Source organism: Microcebus murinus, chromosome 5 (assembly GCF_040939455.1).
Source record: "Microcebus murinus isolate Inina chromosome 5, M.murinus_Inina_mat1.0, whole genome shotgun sequence".
Lineage (NCBI taxonomy): Eukaryota > Metazoa > Chordata > Mammalia > Primates > Cheirogaleidae > Microcebus > Microcebus murinus.
In genome coordinates, this window is record NC_134108.1 from 82,096,278 (window position 1) to 82,119,480 (window position 23,203).

A 23,203-nucleotide genomic window follows, 5' to 3' on the forward strand; every position below is an offset into this window, starting at 1 on the left:
ATGGCAAATTGTCTAAGCTGGACGTGGTATGGAAAGCTTACAGGGGAAGAAGACTGTTAGGAAACTTGCCATAAATTTAATTAATCCAGCCTGAATGAAAAGGGGTGGCAGCTTGAACACTTCTTCAAGGACCACCCACAAAATACATACAGATTGTATTCAAATTCATCAGCATTTAAATCTGGCAATCATTTTTATGATCACAATCTGTGTGATATCTGCCACATATCTGTAATTACACCAGACTAAGGGAGTAGCACTAAGCGTTTGTAATGAAAAACTAATTTCTTAAAGTTTTTTTCTCCAAATTTTGACACCTTAGTAATCATGTAATAACTATTGCAAAGAGCTAACTGAAGAAAATATCCATTGTTCTTTGGTGCAACTTATCTCTTTTATCAGCAAATGTTATGTTAATACTATGGTTTTATGTGTGGAATACTAAGGATAGAAAGAAGTATCAGCTCAAGGAATCGGCCACCAGTTGCCATGGAGAATGGACAAAAAAAAAGAGAACAGTTTTTCTAATGCTTTGAATAATACAGTATGATTAGATTTCTTTTCAGTGCTTGTGATTATATAACTTTAATTTGTTGCACTGATGCTTAATTTTAGATCTAGCTTTTTACTACATTTTGCCACTGATGCCTAGTGGGTTAACTCCCACCTCCTTTCCTTTGTTCTAACATAAAAATTTATTGCTTTCAGATCAAAAAACACATAGTATGATCTTCTATTTTTGCCTACCTGAATAATTAATATAAAAAATTAAAATATCTGTTCCTTACAATGCACTAAAGAATCTAAAGTTGAAGATTGCTGAATACTTTCTATTCACATTTATATTCTTGATAACTTTAAAGGACACAATAAAATATGTATCACTTGCTAGGTTACAACAAGTGGATTTGGTACTTAATCATCCAGACCAGATTCTTTACCCTTACTTTGTATTTTGTAGTCTTAAATGTTACTAAAAACAAAAATAAAAACAAAAACAGTTCTCCTTGGGCTCTATTCAGGGTAAAACCATTGTTGACCATTGCAGTAAATAAAAACTGCAAGTCTCACCTTTTGATACATAATGTCCATTGTAGAGCTACAATATTCATCTACATAAACAAAATGACTGAATTACAATTTTCCATGTTCTGGGAGGTTTCTGTAATTTTAGGAATATCAGTTAAGAGTATTGAGCACTATGTATGTGTTACAAGGGTACAAATGTGCGGGAGAAATTTATAATGTATTATATCTAATTATGTCAGCAAATTATGAATCATATATAATTATCAAGATGTATAAGTGCATTTTATATGATGCTTAAACATCATTAATTTTGTGTTTAGCTTAAGCTGCTCAAATGGTATGATTTCAGTAATTTCCAGCATCAATATTACAGCATCGATATAAATTCAATGTAAATTGGAAAATGAAAATTGTCATCTTGTTTTATCTGTGAAAAGGCATTTACTAAACATAGGAACATATTGAATCAACACTTGCTAGGAATCTGAATATACCACACAGGACTTAAATGGTAGGAATCAAAACACGAAATAGGAAGTTCTCAGAGGAAGCCTCGCTAACCAGCCTAAGCATGCTCATAGAATCTCTAAAGGTAGTCACTAATGTAAAACCAAGAAAAGTATTTTAAATATAAAAATCAGAAAGCCAACATTCTTGTCTCACAACAAAATAAATTGCCCACTTATCACAGCATTTATAAAGTAGATTCCTTACTAACCCCCCAAAATCCTAGTTTAGCATATATTTAAAGCAATTAGAAATTTAAAAATTTTGTCTACAACTACCTATACAATATGAATTTTAATTTAAAATGTTTGACTTATTAATTAAACTAGTGCTTAGTACCCTTAGATAGCTACATAGAGTAATATGTTTTATTAAGTAATTATATATACATTTTAATTTCAAATGATTAAAATTATAAAATAATTCATAGAAACTTACCTCAAAGTCAAGGTCTGAATATCGTGATTTTCTTCTCTGTTAGATATTTTTTAAAAAAGAAGGAGAAAACCAATAAAGTTATGTTTAGTCATTCAAACAAAATGCAAATCATCATTTTCAATATAGATAATCCTGATTCGTTTTGTTATACATAGGAACATGTGAAAAATTTTATGATTTCAAAATATCCCATCCACATTTTTCCATTTTCACTTTGAATTTCTTTTAAAATTAAGGAATATAAAAATATAGAATATTTCTCATCTTGACCTTTTAACTCTAATTTTCAGTTAGAGTTAAATTTATGAAAATTTACATAAACATTTCAATCTTCAAAGAAATTTTAGGTCTACTAAAGCAAAAATACTTTACAGACACAGAGAATTATAAATTGTATAGGAAAAAATCATTGAGTTACATCAACACCTCCCATCAGCCAATCATTTGTCTTCACTTCTACCGAATTCTACCTGGTAAGTCCCAAAGTTCTTTGTAAGTCTCAGCCACAAATTTGTTGAAATTTGATAGTCCTCCATGATAGGAAAGTCTTTCTCAATGTTAGCCCTTAGGAACCAACGTGTTATTTCTAATTAAGCAAAATAACAAATATGCCACACCCCAGCAAAACTTAGACATGCATATAAATGTCTCACAGTGTTCCCCTATGGCTCCAACTTTGTTACACAGTTTCTGAAATCTAGTCATAGCTAAAAATGCATTAAAAATAAATTAATGAGGCACTATGCCTGATAAAATCAGGAAACGGGACAAAAATGAAATTAATGCAATCTCAGATAATAGGATGTTCATGATATTAGTGTAAAGAATATATTCTTAGCAAACTTCTAACACAGTTTTTTTTAATTTGGCTTTTTTTTATAAGAGAGGGAATAAAACACAGGGAAAATTAATAAATAATTAAAACAAGTAATATTCAGGCTGTGAAAACTATGTAAATCTTTGGGTAAACTATTTGGTTTTATTTCCCCCCTTGCTCCCATCTCAGTTCCTACAACCCTAACTTTAATAACTTAACGGGGAATCATACCCAAGAGAGATGGGGAGATTCTATTCTCTGTTGTAACTGTCGAACATTAGGAGAGACAGAAAAGTACTAATGTATTTTCTTGAAAACTATGATTCAATTTCTGCAGCTAGAGTTTAAATTGTCATTACAAAACCAGAGCCACCCTGTGTAACCTACTCTCCAAATCGTGTTTCAGTAGACAGAAAGTGATATACCAAAAGAAAGGTTTAATTTTCAAAAGAATGCTAAAGTTCAGAAATAATTTTATTTTGGTGAAACTGCTTAAGATTAACATTTTAGTCTTCAAGTACAATCAAGGAGGGGGTTGAAGGGGACTTCTTTATTAAGTGGCAACTCTGCATGTTGATCTCTCTTTCTGCATGATGCTCTCCAACATCACCTTAGCCTTGCCTTCGTGACATCCGGGAGAAAGAAGTGTGTGGGAAGGCATTGGACCCTGCGGTCCTCTGCCTTCTCCCTGCCACTATTGTTATTGAACTGCGCCAGTAAAAACCAGGCTTCAGTGTATTTTAATGTATCCAAACCACACTTTGGTGCAATAAGCTACACTAAATGTCAGCATTTCCAGTCTGCTCTTGGATGCCTTGCTTTCTTGGTACTGTGACTCAGCAGGACATTTTTGTCAGTGTACGTTAAGCAAAATTCTTTTATACACCACAATTCAAGCCTGGAAAACACTTACTTTTAAGCAATTATTATTAAGCATTAGTCATGACCTTTGCATTCCATTTTGAAAATGAAATAGTGAAATCTTTATGAAAAAGGTTCAGCTAGCTAGAAGAGGAAGAGGCCCTTCTACTACATGCACTGAGGCATTCTCTCTTGCCAAAGGTGGTACTAGCCATATGTTACCCTATTTCTTTCTGAGTACAAGGCTGTGTTGTCTAAGAAGTAGAAATGCTGATAGATACATTTTGCAAAAGGCTTCATATTTTAGGAGCAGGGGTGAAAGATGGGAACCTAGAAGAAAACCAGAGATAATTTCTGCTTCTGAGAGCAGATGTCACCCTATGTTAATGTGAAATATGGAAAGCAAATGGATACACTCCTACAAATAGATCTCACTCTCTCTCTCTCTCTCTCCTATTTAATTTTATTAGAATTAAATTCAAACATAAGGTATAGCAGAAATGACAGTCTTGAAAAATTAGACTAAGGAATGAACAAATGAAGCAAGCAGATTTTAATCAAAAGAGCCGAAAGATGGTGTTGAGGGTTGGGGTAGATGAGAAATAAAGCAATGAAGACTTAAAAATTAGAGAGTGGAAAGTTTTGTGGTGGATTTTTAGAGTCCAGGGGAGTTAAAAATTTGTGTAATGTTATTTGTGTAATGTTATTCACATTCCCACAATACTCACCGAGTGTTGGCGTCATGATAGCATCACAGCAACCTCAAATTCCTGGACTCAAGTGATCTTCCTGCCTCAGCCTCCTGAGTAGCTGGGACTACAGGCATGCCAGGATGCCCAGCTAATTTTTCTATTTTTTTTGTAGAGGCAGGGTCTAACTCTTGTTCAGGCTGGTCTCAAACTCGTGGCTTTGACTCATATCAATTGACTCATATCAATCCTCCTTCTTTGGCCTCCCAAAGTGCTAGGATTATAGGTGTGCATCACCATACCCAGCCAATCTTTTATTGTTTATTTATTTATTTATTTTTTTTTTAGCCTATTATGAGGGTACAAGTGCTAAGGTTACATATATTGCCCATACCCCACTCCCCCTTCGAGTAAGAGCTTCAAGCGTGTCCACCCCCCAAACCCTTTTATTGTTTATAAAGTGCTTCATCCCTGTGGGATGGTCAGAGAAAATTCTATTTATTTCCCTATTTATGAATGAGGAAAACTGAGGGCCAAAGGAGTTAGAATGACTGGTCCACTTCATCTGGGTCATAAGCAAATAAGCTGGGCTCAGTACTTCTGATTCTAAACACAGCATTTTTTATGCTATCTCTTGATATCCTCTCAGTGATAGAAGGGTGATAAATTTACAGCCAAGATGCCCATAATATTTTGCTGAATGTTACTAGAATTCAGCTAGAATAACATTAGAGGACCCAGTCAGTCCAAAGCTGACAGCAGTGGGACTGAGGTGATTTCTAAGCACAAAGCAAGGTCAAGCAGATTAACTGTTACTTGCAAATTGTATTTTGTAAAAGAAAAAATTATCAGTTTGATATTCATGTATTTGAGAGAAAAATCTGTGTCAAGTAAAATAACTTAAAAATCATTCTGATATGTGGTAGCTTATGAGCAGTGATACAACAATAGAAACAGACTTCTCTATCTCCAGATGTGACTCTCCTATCGCAAAATCTAGTTTATCTTAAAGAAGCCTTGGGCATTGGGGAATTGGTAGTGTACCAGAAGTACCAGAATGTTCGATTCTTTTCAGTTTTGGTCTGTTTCCATCCTTGGTATACATGCAGTACACCGGAAAGTCTTTCAAAACATTAAGTTTGTTGAAACCATGACTGCTTTACATGTTTATTCAAATTTCCTTCTGAGCTCTTTGGAATGCTATTGTAAGGTCTGAGAGTGGTCAGAAATAATAGTTGTTATTTTTAAAAAATGAGAATACACCGGAAAGTCTTTCAAAACATTAAGTTTGTTGAAACCATGACTGCTTTACATGTTTATTCAAATTTCCTTCTGAGCTCTTTGGAATGCTATTGTAAGGTCTGAGAGTGGTCAGAAATAATAGTTGTTATTTTTAAAAAATGAGAATACACTGAGAAAAATGATAAACCCATAACAATTTTTCTGATAAGTTGATAACTGAAAAAACGTTACACGTTAAATTTAAAATAAGCCAGAGTGATATTGAAATAATTTACAAAGATATAAATCCCTCTGGCTACATATCTATAATTTTCCAAATAACTTGATACAAATAATTCTTTTTCCCATAATGCATGATGTTTCATTTATGCTGTTTTCTCTTCTTAATTTTCCACTTACAACTCACCCCAACTTATACTCTGTTCTCAACACTCCACTAAAACTCTTCTTGTCAAAGGGATCTGGTGAGCTCCGCCTGGTCAAATTCCAAGGTCAATTTTCTGTCCTCATCTTCCTGGACTCTCAGAAGCTTTTAAAAGTTAATAATTTCCTCATGAAAACACTCATTATCTCTCTTTTTTTTCTTTTTCTTTTCCTATTATTTGCTGCAGCTCATTCTCAAGTCTCCTTTGTTGGCTCTTTCTCATATCCCTGCCTTCTAAATGCTGAGTTCCTGAGCTCTCTTCTTTCTTATATTCTCTCTCATATAACATAATACCTTTTCATGATTTTAAATACCATCTTTTAAGTTTCAACATCCTGTTCTTCCTCCAATTTTTCCCATCATAGACAACGTTGGATATCTCCTTGGTCAAGCCAGAGACTCACCCTTCACTCCTTTCTGTCTCTCACCCTCTACATCAAATTCACCAGTACACGTGCTATCTGTGCTATCTCTGAAATAAACCTTGATCTGCCCACTCCATCTCTACTTTTCTGTCTATAGTCAAAGACACTCCCATCTCATGTTTGCATTACTTTAGTAGCCTCCTGTCACCCAGCTTTCTGCTCCCCCCATCTTCTACAACCACTGGCTCTAATACTTTCTTTTTTAAATAACCAAGTCATGGATGAATGGAAGTATGGATGAATGGGGGGGGGCAGATGGAGAAATAATTTTGACAATCTTTTGCTTAACAATCCCCATTTTTCTTCCATTGTTTCATAAGGGCTTTGCAGAATCTGCTCTCTTCTTTCTATTCTAACTTCTTCTTAAGGAGTTCTCCCCTGGCTACACAGGTCTTCAGATCCTAATGAGAATATGCCAAGCTCTTTCCTACCTTCGCACCTCTGTACTTTTGGTTTCTTTTGCCTGAAACATTCCATCCCTTCCCAGTTTCTTGCAAGCCATGCTCCTTTTATACTTTATTTCTTACATTAAATAGCAATTCCAAAGGCTTCCCAGACTACCTTATTTTAAAAAGTTTCTCCTGGGTGCAAAAATATAGTTAGATAGTTAGATAGGATAAAAACTATTTGATAGCACAACAAAGTGACTATCATTAATAGTAAGTTTGGGTACACTTTAAAATGACTAAAAGAGTAGAACTGGAATGTTCCTAACACAAAGAAATGATAAAGCCTTTGAGGTGATGGATACCCCAATTACCCTGATTTGATTAATACACACTGTATGCCTGTATCAAAACATCACACATTCCCTATAAATACATACAACTGTTATGTACCATAATAATTAAAAATAAAGAAGTCTCTCTCTTACATTCCATAGTTACTACCTAGTATAGCACATTGTTTTGGAGTATCCATTGGTTAAATGGTTAATTATCTGTCTCTCCCATAGAGCTTACTCCCCACAGGAGCAGGATCCATGTCTGCCTTGATCACTTTTATATCCCCAGCATCTAGCAGCACAATCGTAGACATTCACAAAAGTATTGATAAATGATTGAAGGAGCTGCTCTATGGCAGACAAAAAGAAGTCAAAAGAATGTGACATTTTGCTTTTGTTTCATTGTTGTTATTTTTTTCAGGAACACTCTGGGAGAATTTGGTTAAGCAAATACTCAAAGAAACCATTATTAATGGATCAACTGACAGGATAATTAAGACAATTTGCAGGAAGGCAGGCTTATCACTAATATAAGAGAGAAATCCTTTAGGATGATTTAAGAGTGAGAAAATGCACAACAGTATGAAGCTACACAGAGGATTACTGAGTGAGCGTATGCATAGAGGCCTTTCTCCATATCTAAGCCTTGTAGAATAATGAATAATTTCTCAAAAGGAATACTTCATTGTTTGTGTCACTGCAAATTAAGGTAGACATGACACTAGAAGATTCACAGCAAGTAATAAATTCTACTGACTAATGAATGACAATATGACTGCCATTAAAAATTTCTATTATAGAGTGAGCAAGGAAACCACTTGCAAAGAGAAAGCTCTGATAGCAAATCCATTAAAAATAGCTGTGGAAATGAAATCTGAGAATAATTAATTTTTTAAAATGACTTTTATTCAAGCTAATTTTGTTTGAATCCCTGAATAAAAGGCAAAATTCCCTAATCCAGGAATAAAAACAAAGCAGTAAAGAAGGGCAAGCCTTCCTTTCACTAGACCTATGTGATAAAAAAATATAAAAGAGAAAAAGTTGTTTCTACACATGGTCAGTTTGATAATGGTTTCTGTTAGTAAAGGAGTCCTCCAGTTCCAAGTGAGGCCATAACATTTTGTCTAATATCCTGAATATCGATTTAATTCAGTACTCAAGCTTCTTTGCAGAAATTCAGGGCTTAACGGTAATGACATACTAATGACACAATCTTACATCTGAAGTGCTCCTTACCATTTTCAATGGTTTTTTATGTACATTATCTAATTTGACCCTCACAACAGCTGTAAGGGAGGCACCTGTAATGGGATATTATGACTAAAACATTTTGCCTTCAAAAGCTATCATGCTGAGAGCTCTATAATTCATGTCCAGAGAAAAACTGGTATAAAATCTAGCCTAGAACGGTACCTCTATCCACCCATTTACAAATTGAGAGAGACTTATCTGGGAATGTTTTTAGATATGCAGGTAAGTTTATACCTCCATAGAAAAACTTGAGCAGCAAAACTTTCTGTTTTTGGTAATAATTTCATAATGTACTAACTCTTCTCTGTTATTAAGATTTTTTATTGATAAGAAAAATTAAGGCAAGATTTTTCAGGAGAACAACAGAAACAATGTAAGGTTGGAGCAAAATGTTTCAAAATAATTCAAATGATAGAGGAACTGAGAAGCCCATATAGGGGAACATAAGGTAACCTAGGGATAGCAGAAGCCAATATACTTCCTGGGTTGGACAAAGGGAGATGACAAGGTGATTAAAGCCCAGGGGTTGGGGCACCTGGCAGAAGCAGAAGTACTATGGAAGCTATAGCTAAAGAGAGTTTCTGCTTTGTGCTTCCAAAAGCAGAAACAGGTGAGGAGAAATATCCCAGATTTTTCTCTTCTCCCCAACCTCCAATATCTCACTAGTGCTTCCTGTTGGCTGAACCCAGGCAGAAGCCAGTGACACAGGAACCTGTATCAACCTAGAATGATGCAGAGAAAAAGGGTGAAGAATGGATCATGTGCAAATAGGCCCAGGATATGGACATAAGTTGGAAAGACTTCTGAGTGAGAAAATGCTTATTACTTAGATCCAAAAGCCACAACCTGTTAACCAATGTTTCAATGATTTAGCATGAATGCTGACCTGTCTACTTACAGTGATACACCTATAGTTTTTCAGAAAATAAATAAATGGAACACAATCCAAGATTTAAACTAGAATTCATTGTCCTCAAGTGCTTGAGACCCATAATACCATTTTTGTCCCTTCTCGCTCCATAGCAAAAACAGAGTAGTTTTTGCTGTTTTCTCTATAGATGTACCATGATCTCAACACATTTCATTTATTATTTGAAAGTGAATGACTAAAGTGCTCACAACAATTTCATTCTTCTTAATAGTAAGCAAAGCAGTTAGAGGACATTTAGGCTGAAAGCCATTGTTGTGAAAAATTCTACCATATTAATATTGCAATTTTTCCATAATTGTGGAGACTCTAAATCTAAAATTTTCAGAATTGCTTAACAAGTCCATTCTGGGAATGACTATACTTAGAAAGAATTCTGTAAGAAAGAGAGAAGCAAGGTAATATTAGTCACAGAGAAAATCTAGATATGCTTTCATGCTAAGAAACTGGATAAAGGTATTAAAGTTTTTATACTCAATAATTGAGGCTTAGCTGAACAAACTCCCCTTAAGGCTAGAGCTTTCTTGGTGGCACTGCCTTCAGGATTGGGGAGCCTCCCTCTTTCTTTGTTGCCTCTTGCTTATTTGAATAAATACTTCCACCTACTCAAGTCTCTTTGGCTTTCTTTTCTTGTCGCTCAATTTGTTTTTCCTCCCTTGCACTTTCCCCATGAATAGCACATTCTGTGCTACAACTGGAAGTTTTACCCTCTGCTCTTTCTTCCCTTCCCTACTTCCCATGTTGGCAATTTGTGAAAACTCACTCCTCTGGAGGCAAATTCCTGAATTAATATGGACATCTTTGTATTATGTCCTAGAAAGGATCCTGGGGTCCCTGGCCATCTTCAGCTGTGCCACCTCCCCAGGCTAGAGGTTCCTGTGGCTTTAATCTTCCTTCTCACTCAGAAGGAGAAAAGACTCAGATTGTTCTATTGCTTGGGCATCATGTAATGCACATATTTACCATTTTCATTTTCACTTTATCTTCTAAGACAAAACACCTCCTGACTACTGTTGGTCCCATTCTCCATGTAGCTACTCTAGTCATCTTTCTGCTTTTCCTCCGTCATTGTCAGACTATCATCTTCCACCAGTTGACCCAGCATATACAACGTAGCAGAGTTGACACCTCTATCTGACCATAAAATCGATCATGCTGCTCGAAAAGAAAGCCATAGTACTGGCTTTATCTTCATGGTCGATAGTTCTATTTCTGAGATCTGTGCAGTTGTATGCAGTGAAAGGACAAGAGCTTTATCCATTTCATCTTTATTCATCATAAGACCAAGGGTCTGTCAATGGTTAAATAGAACTTTAAAGTTACCTTCATGCTAATATTCATACTTATTACTCTCTCTTCCAGACAGCATAAAATTGATCAGGACAGAAAGATTCTATTCCTAGATTTGCTATGCACTTACTCTATAACCTTGAACAAATGACTTTACTGCAAGGATTATGACAATTTATCCATTGCACAGAGGTGTTGTGGAGATTAATTAATTCATGTTTTTAGGGTGATTTGAAGATCTGCTAATGAAAGATGCTATATAAATGCTAATTTTTATTATTCATTCATATATATTCTCTTTCAGCTGTCTCATAAAATGGTCACCCTAAGAAATTACTAACTATTACACTTTTTAAAAGAATGAAAATGAGGACCTGAATTTTTATTCTGAATCCTGAATTTCCTTCCTTTTCAAGATGTAAGACTTGTGATCTCTAAGTCATTTAAATATATATCTTTTGGCTGAATCACAGTTATATATGATCCTTATACTTAATAATAAGGATATAGGGATTTGGAAAAATTACAAGCTGAACACAGTAGTACTTGGAAATATAATCTATTGTTCAAGCACACATAACCTGAATAATATCTAACCCAGTGAGGTTTTGAGGCTTTTAGATGTAAAACATTTTTATAACAACAAAAATATTTTTAATGCAATCCCCCATTCAAACCATTTTAGCACATGTAAAAGAGCCATTCCATATAGAAAACTCCCATATGGTCATATGATTACTTATGATGTTATTATATGCACACTTGCTGAAAATCCTTTTAAAAACGTTTGTGATTTTGCATGGACATTTTGTAGTTTGTTCTTCTGTGGTCATTATCATAGTACACATGGCTGGTGTCTGGCATATGAAAGTTACACACAGGGAAACAGTAACTACTCTGCTAATTCAGAAGGATAAAATATTCTTGGTCAGAGGGAAGCTCCAAACACCTTAGAATTGAGCTTGCCCTCACTACCCTTATTTATGTCTTTGGTTCCAAGGAATAATTCTGGCCTAGTTTTCCTCAGAAACCGTATTTTGTTTGAAGTTGATCCAGAACTTAGGGATTTATCCTAGGTTTTATCCACATTCCCATTTTGGTCTAGAATTTCCTCGATCTAGTTGGGAAAACTCTAAAATTATCTTATCCATCACAATTTCTTTAGCCTCTCAGAATGTCTCTTCATTTTGACCTAGTGGAAAGAATGGCTTTGGGGAGAAGGGAGGAACAATTGCCTTTGGGAACTTTATGACAATTATCAACATGACTTGATAGAAAGGGCAGGCAACCAAGTATAGTGCCTTTCTCTAAATAGTGTCTTATACAATAATCTATTATGCTAAAACGATTTTCAGCATTTTCAAAAATATTTTTAAAAACTTTGAAATTTTCAAGTTTCTTTTATATGTTTAACATATAAAAGAAAGCATGCATTGCACTATATACTGAACATATATATATCGGCAGCAGGTTTATAGCTACTCTCTACTTTATAGGCAGAAAAGAAGCTGAGAGAAGTATACTTGTTTTACTTTTGGTGGTCTTACAAAACCAAAGGCCATGTAGTTGGACCTCCGAATCCTGACTCTTAATATGCTCAGATTACATCCTTCCTGGCAATTCACAATTTAAGACCAAAATTTTTAGTGGTCATCATTCTGTAAGAATTAAAACATTTATTCTGAACAATATTAACCTAATGAAATAATAATTGGAGTTTATGATCAGTGTAATGGTGAAAACCAGAGAATCATCTCAATTTTGTTATTTTTAACAGTTGCCCTTACACAGAAAATGCAGACCTCAGTTTAGTTTCTAATGCCATCCAGACACTACCCACCAAAAGGACCTCTGATGCCAGAGAAATATCAGAAATATCTTCTGTTGGTTTCTCTGTAGGTGTGCTACTTAGTTCCTGTTATGACAGAATTATGACTGATAGGCATATTTTAAAATATAGTGGTTTCCTTTTATAAAGACATGATCTTGAATAAGGGGAATCTAATGCACTACTGGAAAAACCCATGTCCAGAATCTTAATCCCAACATGCCAAAAATTCTCATATGATACACACCTGCGAACGCTAATGTGAGTCTTCTTTCCAACACCAGTGTCACATGAATCATCTATATCTATCTATCTAACTCAGGGGTCCTCAAACTTTTTAAACAGGAGGCCAGTTCACTGTCCCTCAGACCGTTGGAGGGCCAGGCTATAGTTAAAAAAAAAAAACTATGAACAAATTCCTATGCACACTGCACATATCTTATTTTGAAGTGAAAAAGCAAATGGGCAAAAACACCTGCATATGGCCTGTGGGCCGTAGTTTGAGGACACCTGATCTAACTATATATATATATATATATATATATATATATATATATATATATAGTTATATATATATTTATAACTATATATAGTTATATATATAGTTATAAATATATATAGTTATAACTATATATATATATACCAAATATGCAGAAAAGATTTAATATTCTATTGCTCACCTCTAAAGAACTCATTGATATCGTTGATCCAGTTTCACTTCTTGATAGTCCTGCATTATCATCCAACTCAGAGGCCATGAAATTCTTCACAGCTGTGCGAGGTTCAAAGGGCAAATTCTGCATATGTTCCTGGGGTGCAAGATGTTGCTCTAAGTTCATACTGAACTGGTCCATTACAGGGGGATTCATATTGAATTCAGGGTTTACTTTGTAGTGCAATAGCCTTTCATGCGGCAAGGTTTCCATGCCAATATTCATTTTGCTCTCCTCTTTCATTGACGGCTGGGTATTTACAGAACTTCTGGGCATCACAATATAGTCACTTTCCATCATTCTTTCTTGAGGATGGACTATGTCCATATCAGCCCCTCTCAAATTATCATCCGTGCATAAGTACACAGTTCTCCGCAATTCGCTGTTCTCTTTCTTCAAACACTGATTGCTCAGCTCATTCATATTCATAGGCATGTGCAGACCCGTGGGCTGCTGGATGATAACTTTGGAAATGACATTTCCAGGCAATGTCGAATAGCTCAGCCCTTCGGGGTTCGTTCCCTTTTCTTCTTCATCATCATTTAGAGAAATCCTGGAGAGTGTTCCTGTTATTGTGGCTGCTCGGCAAGGACCAATATCCTTGTGAAGAACTGTCAATTAGAACATAAAAGTTGATAAAAAAAGAGAGTTAATATGTGTTTATTTTTCATTATTATATTCTGTTATCTCTTTTCCTACTAAATAATTTTTATCAGTAAATTAAACAATCAATTAAAAAATTATCTGTCTACTTGTTTGTACATGATCCAGATTATGCAATCACTCTGTTAATTCTGGTATGCTCTCATAGATCGTGTAGGTAGCCCACAGCTAAAGCATATCTGAAAATTGACTAATGGCCTTTGAAAAATCTCAGTGTCCTGTCCTTATGCACCTCTGCATAACTCTTCGGTGAAAGGGTGGATTACCAGAGATGCTTTCTCCATCAATCTACACCAAAGAGTTTTTATAAGATTATGGATCTATTCACACAAATTTGATTTTTTTTAAAGGCTTTCCACCTAAAGTGTTCTAGAAGTTCTATTCGTTATAATACTTCTTGAAAGAAGTAATTAAATGAAAAGTGGTCAGAAATTTCTCCAAAAATTATGCATGTTTAAAATTAATGAGAATTCCATATGGTCAAGGTAGGTACAGGATTCGAAAGTAATATCTTTAATGCTATGTATGAGAAAAAGGAATTTTTAAAAAAGATTAATATACATGCTTTAATGCCTTTATGCAGGTATTAAAATTGCCAACTGAGTTTAAGCAGAAAAACTGTATGAGCCTTTGGAATCTCCATTCCACTAGAAGTCTAAAAAATAGTGATTCAGAAAAAAAAGTGTGTGTATGGGCCACATGTGGTGGCTCATGTGTAATCCTAGCACCCTGGGATGCTGAGGCAGGAGGATCATTTGAGGTTTGGAGTTTGAGGCCAGCCTGAGTAACAGTGAGATCCCGTCTTTACTAAAAATAGAAAAACTTAGCTGGGCGTGGAGACACATGCCTATAGTCCCAGCTATTTGGGAGGCTGAAGCAGGGGGATTGCTTGAGCCCAGAAGTTTGAGGTTGCTGTGAACTAGGGTGATAGAGCAAGACTCTGGCTTAAAAAATTAAAAAAAAAGAAACAAAGAAATGTGTATGATAGTGTATGATAACTTGTAGTATGAAAGGGAACATGAAATTAAAAAAAAAAAGACTTCAAAAAGTATAAAAAATAAAAAAGAAAGGGAACAAAATGAAAACATAAACAGAACCAAACAAAAACAAACCAATCAACAAAACAGTTCAGAATTCTTCATTACAGTTTATTTTAGTTTTTTTCTTTTTTTTGTCTCTCCATAAAAAGAAAGCCATCATTTTTAGAAAACAGAGGCAAAGTAACTCAAAGCATGCTTTGTTATAAACAATCATCAGTTTTGAGGATATGAAAGAATAACATTTTGAAAACATATTCTTGGTAAATTTGGTTTTGAAAGAAGAAAAAACTGTGTGATAGTTGGCTCAACAAGTGCATCCAGTGCTATCTTTTCTACAAAGCAGAGCAATTGTCATTCAAAATTTAATTAAGCACATATAACTGTAAAATATTTAGTTTATTGTCTCCTCACAAAAATTCCAAAATACTGAATTTTGCCTATTATTATTCAGTTTCAACTAGAATTATAATTATTATGCATTAAAGCAGAGGTGGAAAAATAGAAGATTATGAATGTCTTTTCCTATTACATAGAAAAGAAGCCTCTAAAATTATTTTGAAACATGAATCACTAATGTAATATCTATCTTTAGAGATATCGTGTCTAATAATTATATTATTGTCTCTATTTTAAACACTAAAAATCATGTTACATCTATATCTATTTTTTAAAAATTAATCAACAATTTTGATTGTGTGGCTTTTTGTATTTAACTATAATATGTTAAAAAATTCAGTTTTAAGAAGTTACTTCCAAATCTCTTAAAATAATAAACTGTAATGAATTTTGGTTTGCAGGAATAATATATGAAAATATTAAGGTGCAAAGTATGTTAAATTGATAAATTTAATGATATTCTAAGTGAAATACTTTTTAAACGTCTCCAAATTCAGGAAAGAGTATTTTTTAACACTTAACTGTATATAAAAATCAATCCATAATTTATAGCAGTAAAACTTAAAGTTGAGTTATGGGAATCTATCATAGTGCATTAAGAACAGATAAGTTTATACTTTTATTAATATAGTGTAAAGTATAAAAGCACCATGGCTAGGGATTTTTGAGAAATTGTGGAAGATGGACAGAGCAAAGAAAAAATATTTTATTGATTATCCAAAGAGGAAATGGTAGACTCTGGAAACCAAACGCTAGTGAGATTGTGTCTTGGGGATATTTTGTTAGATTTTCCACAGGGAATGGAAATTCCTAATATGCCACATGGATCTACTATGGATTGCTAAATCACGACAGTTATTTTATTGCTCTGCTATGAACATACTCTATGTAGAATAATTTTGATTGAATTCAGGCACAAGAATGTGAGATTAGTCTTTCATATTCTTGTGATTATGACAAAAACTGTGATCTGCCATTCTTCAAGGACGTTTAATGGCCTTGAGTCGAATTTGGAAATGATGTGTAAAGTGGATCTGCTGCCAGGTAGGGTGTGCCTTACATGAGCAAAGTAGGCCTCTATACTAGGTCCCAACTCCTTTATTGACAGTCTGAATGAAGACTTAGAAGATATTTCTATCAAACTTTCAATGGCCAAATAATCTAAATGGATGTAACCTGAAAGTAGTAAAATACTAGCAAATGGAGATAAGTGCAAAGGTCAGATTTTTTTTCCAAGAAAAATATACCAAAAAGAACGTTTAGTATTAGACTGGAGAAGCCCTAATATCTCCTACAAAAGTATTAGGAATTTTGGGTAAGTTGACACTAGTACAGAAACAGAAATCAGATGCAAACATAGATAGCATTAATATAAGTAAGGAGACAACTGTGATAAATGCTGGATTGGGTATGTATATATTTGGGCACCATAATTGAAAATTATTGACAAATTGGAGGCTACCATGGACACCAGGCCTGGGAAGATGCTATGACAAATGAATGATGAAATATGGCTTGTTTAATCTGGAGGAAAAAAGACTTAGATTGGGCTAAAGGATAGTTGCTTTCAAATTTTTGAATATATAAAGTAGATATTCACTATTGTTCTAAAAGGCAGCACTAAGACCAACAGATAAAAGTTAAAATGGGGTATATTTTGTTCCACTAAAAAGGAGCATTTTCCAACAACTGGAACTATCCCCTAAAATTGAACATACAGGTTCCTTTGAAACTCTTGAGGATTTAGCCACAGGCTGGAAGACAATGGGATGCTAGCACCTAAGGCAGGGTATGCTGCATGGCTTCTCCTGGTTCCCTTTAAAAATATAACAACCACCACCACAATACACACACACACACACACACACACACACACACACACACAATAGTATTTCATCCTTATAACAACCCATATTCCATACATGATGAAACTTAGGCAGAGAGAGGCGAAATTGACTGGCTTTACACTTGACCACCATTATTTGGTTGAGTGGAAGCCTTAACGTCTCCATGTAATGTTTTTTTGCTGTCATGGCGCTTCTGATGAACCATGGGAACACCTAGTTTCTTTCACATTCCTCATTCATTCTGTATCTGTCTCTCTCTTTCTGTCCCCCTCCACACATAAATTTCTGCTATTACAATCCTTACAGTGAAAAGATTCTATTTATTCATGAACATGAACATGTGATGTGTAAACCACAGCATTTTATTTAAAATCAAAATACATAGAAATAATTTAACATCCCTAATGATTATATTTTCAAAATCTAAATATTCTTACCTGATCGACAAGCAATGTCTACATCCTTTTCAAAGTCTGTCTGTAACAAGAAACAATAAGACACAGAACTGTCATTTAATGAAGACCTCAAGTATCTTTTACTAATGTGATAGATTATCTGAAGTTTGTAGATTTCTAACTAGGCAGTACCAATTTATTGTTTTGTGCAAAGGAAGTTTCTCAAGAAATAATCATATTGTTTTCAAAAGCACTTTCTAGAGATCAAGTGTTTAATAAAATCAATGAGAACATACCACACAATTTTAACAAGGCAATAGAATACTTACCATCATCTTCAGTTTGGAAACTGACCACCATACATAAAAAGATAGAATTTTATTAATAAGTCAATTTCCTAACCAAAATAAAGAGATCAGAATGTGCATTGCTATGAATATGCTTAAATGTTTTTCTTATTTGTATTTTTAAACATTTAACTTAAATATATTCTTTGTAATATAATGTATTATAATACAGCTTTGTCAAACTCTTAATAGTCAAACGAGGCACTTCTAGTGATTCATTTTCACTCAAATGTGACAAAAGGCTCTCAGGTTTATAAATTAAGATTGAAGATTAAACAATGCTCATCTGGTCTAGGACCTGCTGGAGTTTAGTTTCATCCTTGTATTTTCCACAAACTTATTTATTTATTTAATCAATTTATTTATTTAATGATAAAATTAAATTTTCCCATGTTAATAAAGGTATTTTAATCATATCCCTTTCTGTATAAATATTTTAAATCAGGGATGTGGATAGTTATTTATTTGTTTTAAGTAAGGAATTAATTATTCTTTCTCAATCTTAGTTACTAATGTACCATTTAGCCTATTATTTTATTGTCTAGTCCAAAAAACATTAATAATAAGTCAAATATATTACAAAAACTTTCCTATTTACTTTCTGCTTTTAATGATGCAGTTTCAATATTACCTCATTTCTAAAATAAGCCAAAATGGTTATTATGCCTAAAGTACCCCTTAATTCCAACAATAGTCAGACCTCATGTGCAATAACTGATCTTTCACTGGAAGGGTGGCTATACCTTATGTTTTAGGACAGTGGTTCTCTTAGTAGGCTGCACATTGGAATCGTGGCTACCTGGGTTCCACTCCCAAGATTCTGAGTTTAGTTAGTCTGGGGTGTGCAGCTCCTGTTATGATTCCAATTTGCCTGTAAGGTTTAGAACTACTGCTTTAAGACTAGAAGTTCAGGTCCTATTGTGTTCCGATCAGTTTAAAAAAAAAAATCCTATGCACAAATCATTAGACCTAATTCTGTGCAAGGCTAAAAATACTCGGCAATGTTGCTCAGGACTCCCACACTCGACACCCCGGGGGCCAATAACAAATCCTGGACTCCCAAGCAATCCAGACAGAATACTTATCTGGTATCAGAGTTCTAAGTCTGTTAACGAACAAAAGCCAAAGTCTCTCAAAATGGGTCTTTGATACCATTTTACTAATAGGGATTTTTTGTGTGTGTATTTTCTTGAGAGAGCATAACATAATTAACAGAGGAAAAATAAAAGCTCACCATGATTTGAGCATGCCCATTAGGAAAAGAACTTGAGGAATCAGCATTGATTGGATCCTGGCAGTTTCTCAATCGGCATCTAAACGCATCCTGAACCTTGGGGAGAAAAGAGCCACAATAATTTTCTTCTTTCTTAATAATTATCAGATACTGTCTATAACCAGATACTGTCTATATTGGCAATCAACTATGAGAAAATGGTTATTATTTTATAATCTAATATCCACTTTGTTTGCTTCTTAATACAAATGCTGATGTATGTGGACTTTGCTTTATGCCAAAAAAAATTTATCACTTGCCATAATATATAGAGGGAAGTAGTGGGAACTCCTTAGTTATCAAAATGGCTACATATGACTCAACACTCACAATTCTTGCCAAAGGGAAGATTTATTCTACTGTTACAAATAATATACCTTTCAAGGGAGATTTACTATTTGGTATGGCGTAATCTTCATAACAGCTTTAAACATTGTGAAAAACGGGATTACTCAATGATCTTTTGACTGGAATCGATTTGGGATTTTTCATGTTATGTCTCATGTAAGGGATCTTTGGGCAGACTATATTTTTTTTCTGTCTTCAAGTGCTATATGCCCTGATGTGAAAACAAAACATGATGAAACAAAAGAGAAACTAAGCAGCTCCACTTCTGATTGTCTAGGGAATAAAAAGTCACCTAGCAAAGCCAAGTTTCCTTAATATCCATTAGTAATCAAATTCTGAATAAAGAACAAACATATCACAAGAAAGTTGTAAAAACATTAATTATTTTATTAAAATATGAGTCAGTAAACATGAATAGCTAAACAGCAAACACAGAAGCAACTGATGGTTATCGGATCACATGATGCCTCTGCACCGGCATGTCCTTTCCACTTCCTGTGGTTCGTGAGGCTCCTCGCAAGCTGTTGATAGACATCTTCACAAGTGGCTAGTTATTCCAAGTTGACGGCAAGATCATTTTACTAATATTTTATTTTTCTGACTTCATAGTATTGATATTCTCCTTCTTTATTGGATTAAAAAAACAAAGCATAGATGATGTTGTATTTTCCCTCTTCTACTGAAGCAACATTAAAGACTACCAGTGTAAACACATAAGAATCTACAGTTTTGAAAAGCACTCCCATAAAATATCCTGTCGCTGTTTTGATGTGAGATGTGCACAATGTACCTGTTGGCCTGAAAAAAATAAAACACTGAGCCTATTAAGTTGTTTTCAGCCTCCTTGTGCTCTCACCCATTTCACAGTCATTAGCAGCCTCTCTCCAATGTGCAGGATTTGGGAAGTAACACCGAATTTAGTTATGACCACAGGACCACAGACTGGCCAACCAGTCTAATAATGAGACCTCCATCTATCTACCTGTATTTCTTCATCTTGGGTTTTAATCCTCACGATGTGGCCATGATAGCTGTGAAATGAAAGAATTGGGAGGGGGAATGGACTCAGCGTTCTCTGATTTCTCTTCTAGTCTATGATTCTAATATTTCTAAATCTGGAATTTCATTGAAAAAGAATGAGGAGCTGCCTGATATAATTCAGCAAGGTATTTCTTATTTCCTTTTTCAGACACAACAGTGAAAGTACAGGTGCAGTAAAATCTGGTCTGATCACCTTTTCCTAAAGAACCAGATAAATATTTAGAATGATCTACAAAAAAGACACCTGCACTCGAATGTTTATAGCAGCACAATTCATAATTGCAAGGCTGTGGAAACAGCCCAAGTGCCCATCAATCAAAGAATGGATTAATAAAATGTGGTATATGTACACCATGGAGTACTATTCAGCTCTAAGAAACAATGGTGATATAGCACACCTTATATTTTCCTGGTTAGAGCTGGAACCCATACTACTAAGTGAAGTATCCCAAGAATGGAAAAACAAGCACCAGATATATTCTCCAGCAAACTGGTATTAACTGAGTAGCACCTAAGTGGACACATAGGTGCTACAGTAATAGGGTATTGGGCAGGTGGGAGGGGGGAGGGGGGCGGGTATATACATACATAGTGAGTGAGATGTGCACCATCTGGGGGATGGTCATGATGGAGACTCAGACTTTTGGGGGGAGGGGGGGAAATGGGCATTTATTGAAACCTTAAAATCTGTACCCCCATAATATACCAAAATAAAAAAAATAATTAAAAAAAAATATTTAGAATGAGATCATCCAGCTTTTCCCAGTGGAGACACATCAGGACAAAGTTAGAGTTTTGAGATGTGAATGCTTCCAGGTTCCTCATTTTTCTTAAAAAGGTGTTGTAGGTTATAAAGTGACATATCAATAATCAAAAATTGATAAACGAGTCTAATACTTGTCAGATCATTAAATTGGGGAAACCACTAATAAAGTATATCTGTTTTTAGAAAAAAAAAACAACTGAAGAACCAATGTCAGAAAAATAGGTACCTGCTAATTTTCTGTTTGTGCCCTAAGGCAACTGTTAAAGAAGCACAGCTTATAAAGGAAGATAAACAATATGTTATAAATATTGCCTTCAGGAGCTTGTCACACAAAGATTTCTTTCAAATCTATTTCCAAATACAGTATATATAAAATATGAAAGATTTTGGTAACATCAAACATTAATTCAACTGGTCCATGTTATCCACTTTCTATTTTCAGACCCTCAGAGTATAGCTGTCAGTATTTCTGGCTAACAATGAAATATGGAAAAACAACTTCTATAAGTTTCTCTTAAAAATTCACTATCTGATTGTTTGAGGGAAATATAAAAGAAATTTAACTATTTTTCAGAATATACACACACAAAACCAATACCCTCAACTACTAAACTCCCAAATATAACCATGGATTAAGGGCATTTTTACACTGGAGAATGATGTCAGCTTCACCAGACAGCCAATGCTGCTTAGAAGAAATATAAAATGGAAGAGTATAAATATTTTCCAGTAAATTCATGGTCGTTTTAATGGTCATATAAATGCTATAATTTAAGTGTTAGATTCTATGACACTTTTAGTGCCTCTGATATGTATGATTTGCAGAATAAATTCTCCTTGATTCCACATGTTCCATATGATTTTTTTCTTAAAGTCTTAAAAATGTGTTTGGGCAATCCAGGTGAATTGGCCTTATATTTGTCCAACACTGTCAGGAAAAAAATGATTAGACTAGATTTCATAGTGCATATTTCGTATAACAGAAGAAGGTGCTTCAGGCAGGACACTACCTAGAGAAAGCATTCACAGCTATTTGTAAATATTTTGATAATTAGTTGAATTTTCTGCCAGATAAATAGAAAGTTTTGATTTCAGTGAATCAATGTGAATTGTGCTGATGAAGAACAACTAGAATTTTCTAAAAAGCAAATTTACAAGAATATTAATTCCATATAAGGAAAAAGCATAAAAAAGATAAAAGAAAAGGAAAAAAAAATCCAGAATCTAGATCTGGCTATCTTATCCTGAAATTAAAATCTTCTATGACAACACTCATAATTACAATACTGGACAATAGTAGTCTTTGACTCACCAGTTGGGGAGAACAAGTCACTTATTTTAGGTAACATTTTAACCTAAAATTTATTAGATACTAAAATCATTGTATCTTTGAGTTCTTGTGAAATTAACATTTAAAAAAAAAACTTACTTGAGACCAGTAACTACAATTTTTAAATAAATCTGTAGAAAACAATTGAAGTTTTAAGATAAATTATGACACAGTTAAAATCTAGACTTCAAAAATTTTTCTTTTTACAATAATCTTGCAATAGATCTTTCACTTTAATTGGTAGGCAGAAGTTTAAATATTTGGGGAATAGCAAGAAACAGATATGTAACTAGCCTGGGAACACTTAGGGGACTTTAAGGAAATTTGATGGCATGTTGTGAGATGAAAAAAAGAAACATCACAAAATAAGATGAGGAAAAAACAGTAAGCTATCAAGGTTGTCTCCTGAAAAATATCCTACCATGCACTTCCAAAGATATCTGTACTGGATCCTGCTGGCTGTTGCTCTAAAAATTCCTGAAAAAGCTATAAACCCTTCATGTTGTGGATAGAGTCCTGGATGAGACGTGTTGAAAGAGGTTTGCAGGGGTGTGTCTCGCTCCTACCTCTCCCCTACAGGGAGAAGAATTC

General features: G+C 34.3%; 1 protein-coding gene across 2 annotated transcripts in view; it reads right to left on the reverse strand.

Annotated features, from left to right (window-relative positions):
* The window catches only part of ADGRB3 (adhesion G protein-coupled receptor B3), a 682,014-nt gene that overhangs the window by 21,415 nt on the left and 637,396 nt on the right, over window positions 1-23,203 (reverse strand). For both annotated transcript variants that reach the window (XM_012752559.2, XM_012752558.3), the window contains 4 exons: window positions 19,089-19,184; window positions 17,550-17,589; window positions 13,134-13,777; window positions 1,975-2,010 (listed from right to left, as the gene is read on the reverse strand). In XM_012752559.2, coding sequence (XP_012608013.2) covers window positions 1,975-2,010; window positions 13,134-13,777; window positions 17,550-17,589; window positions 19,089-19,184 — 816 coding nt within the window. The remainder of the gene's footprint in view (window positions 1-1,974; window positions 2,011-13,133; window positions 13,778-17,549; window positions 17,590-19,088; window positions 19,185-23,203) is intronic.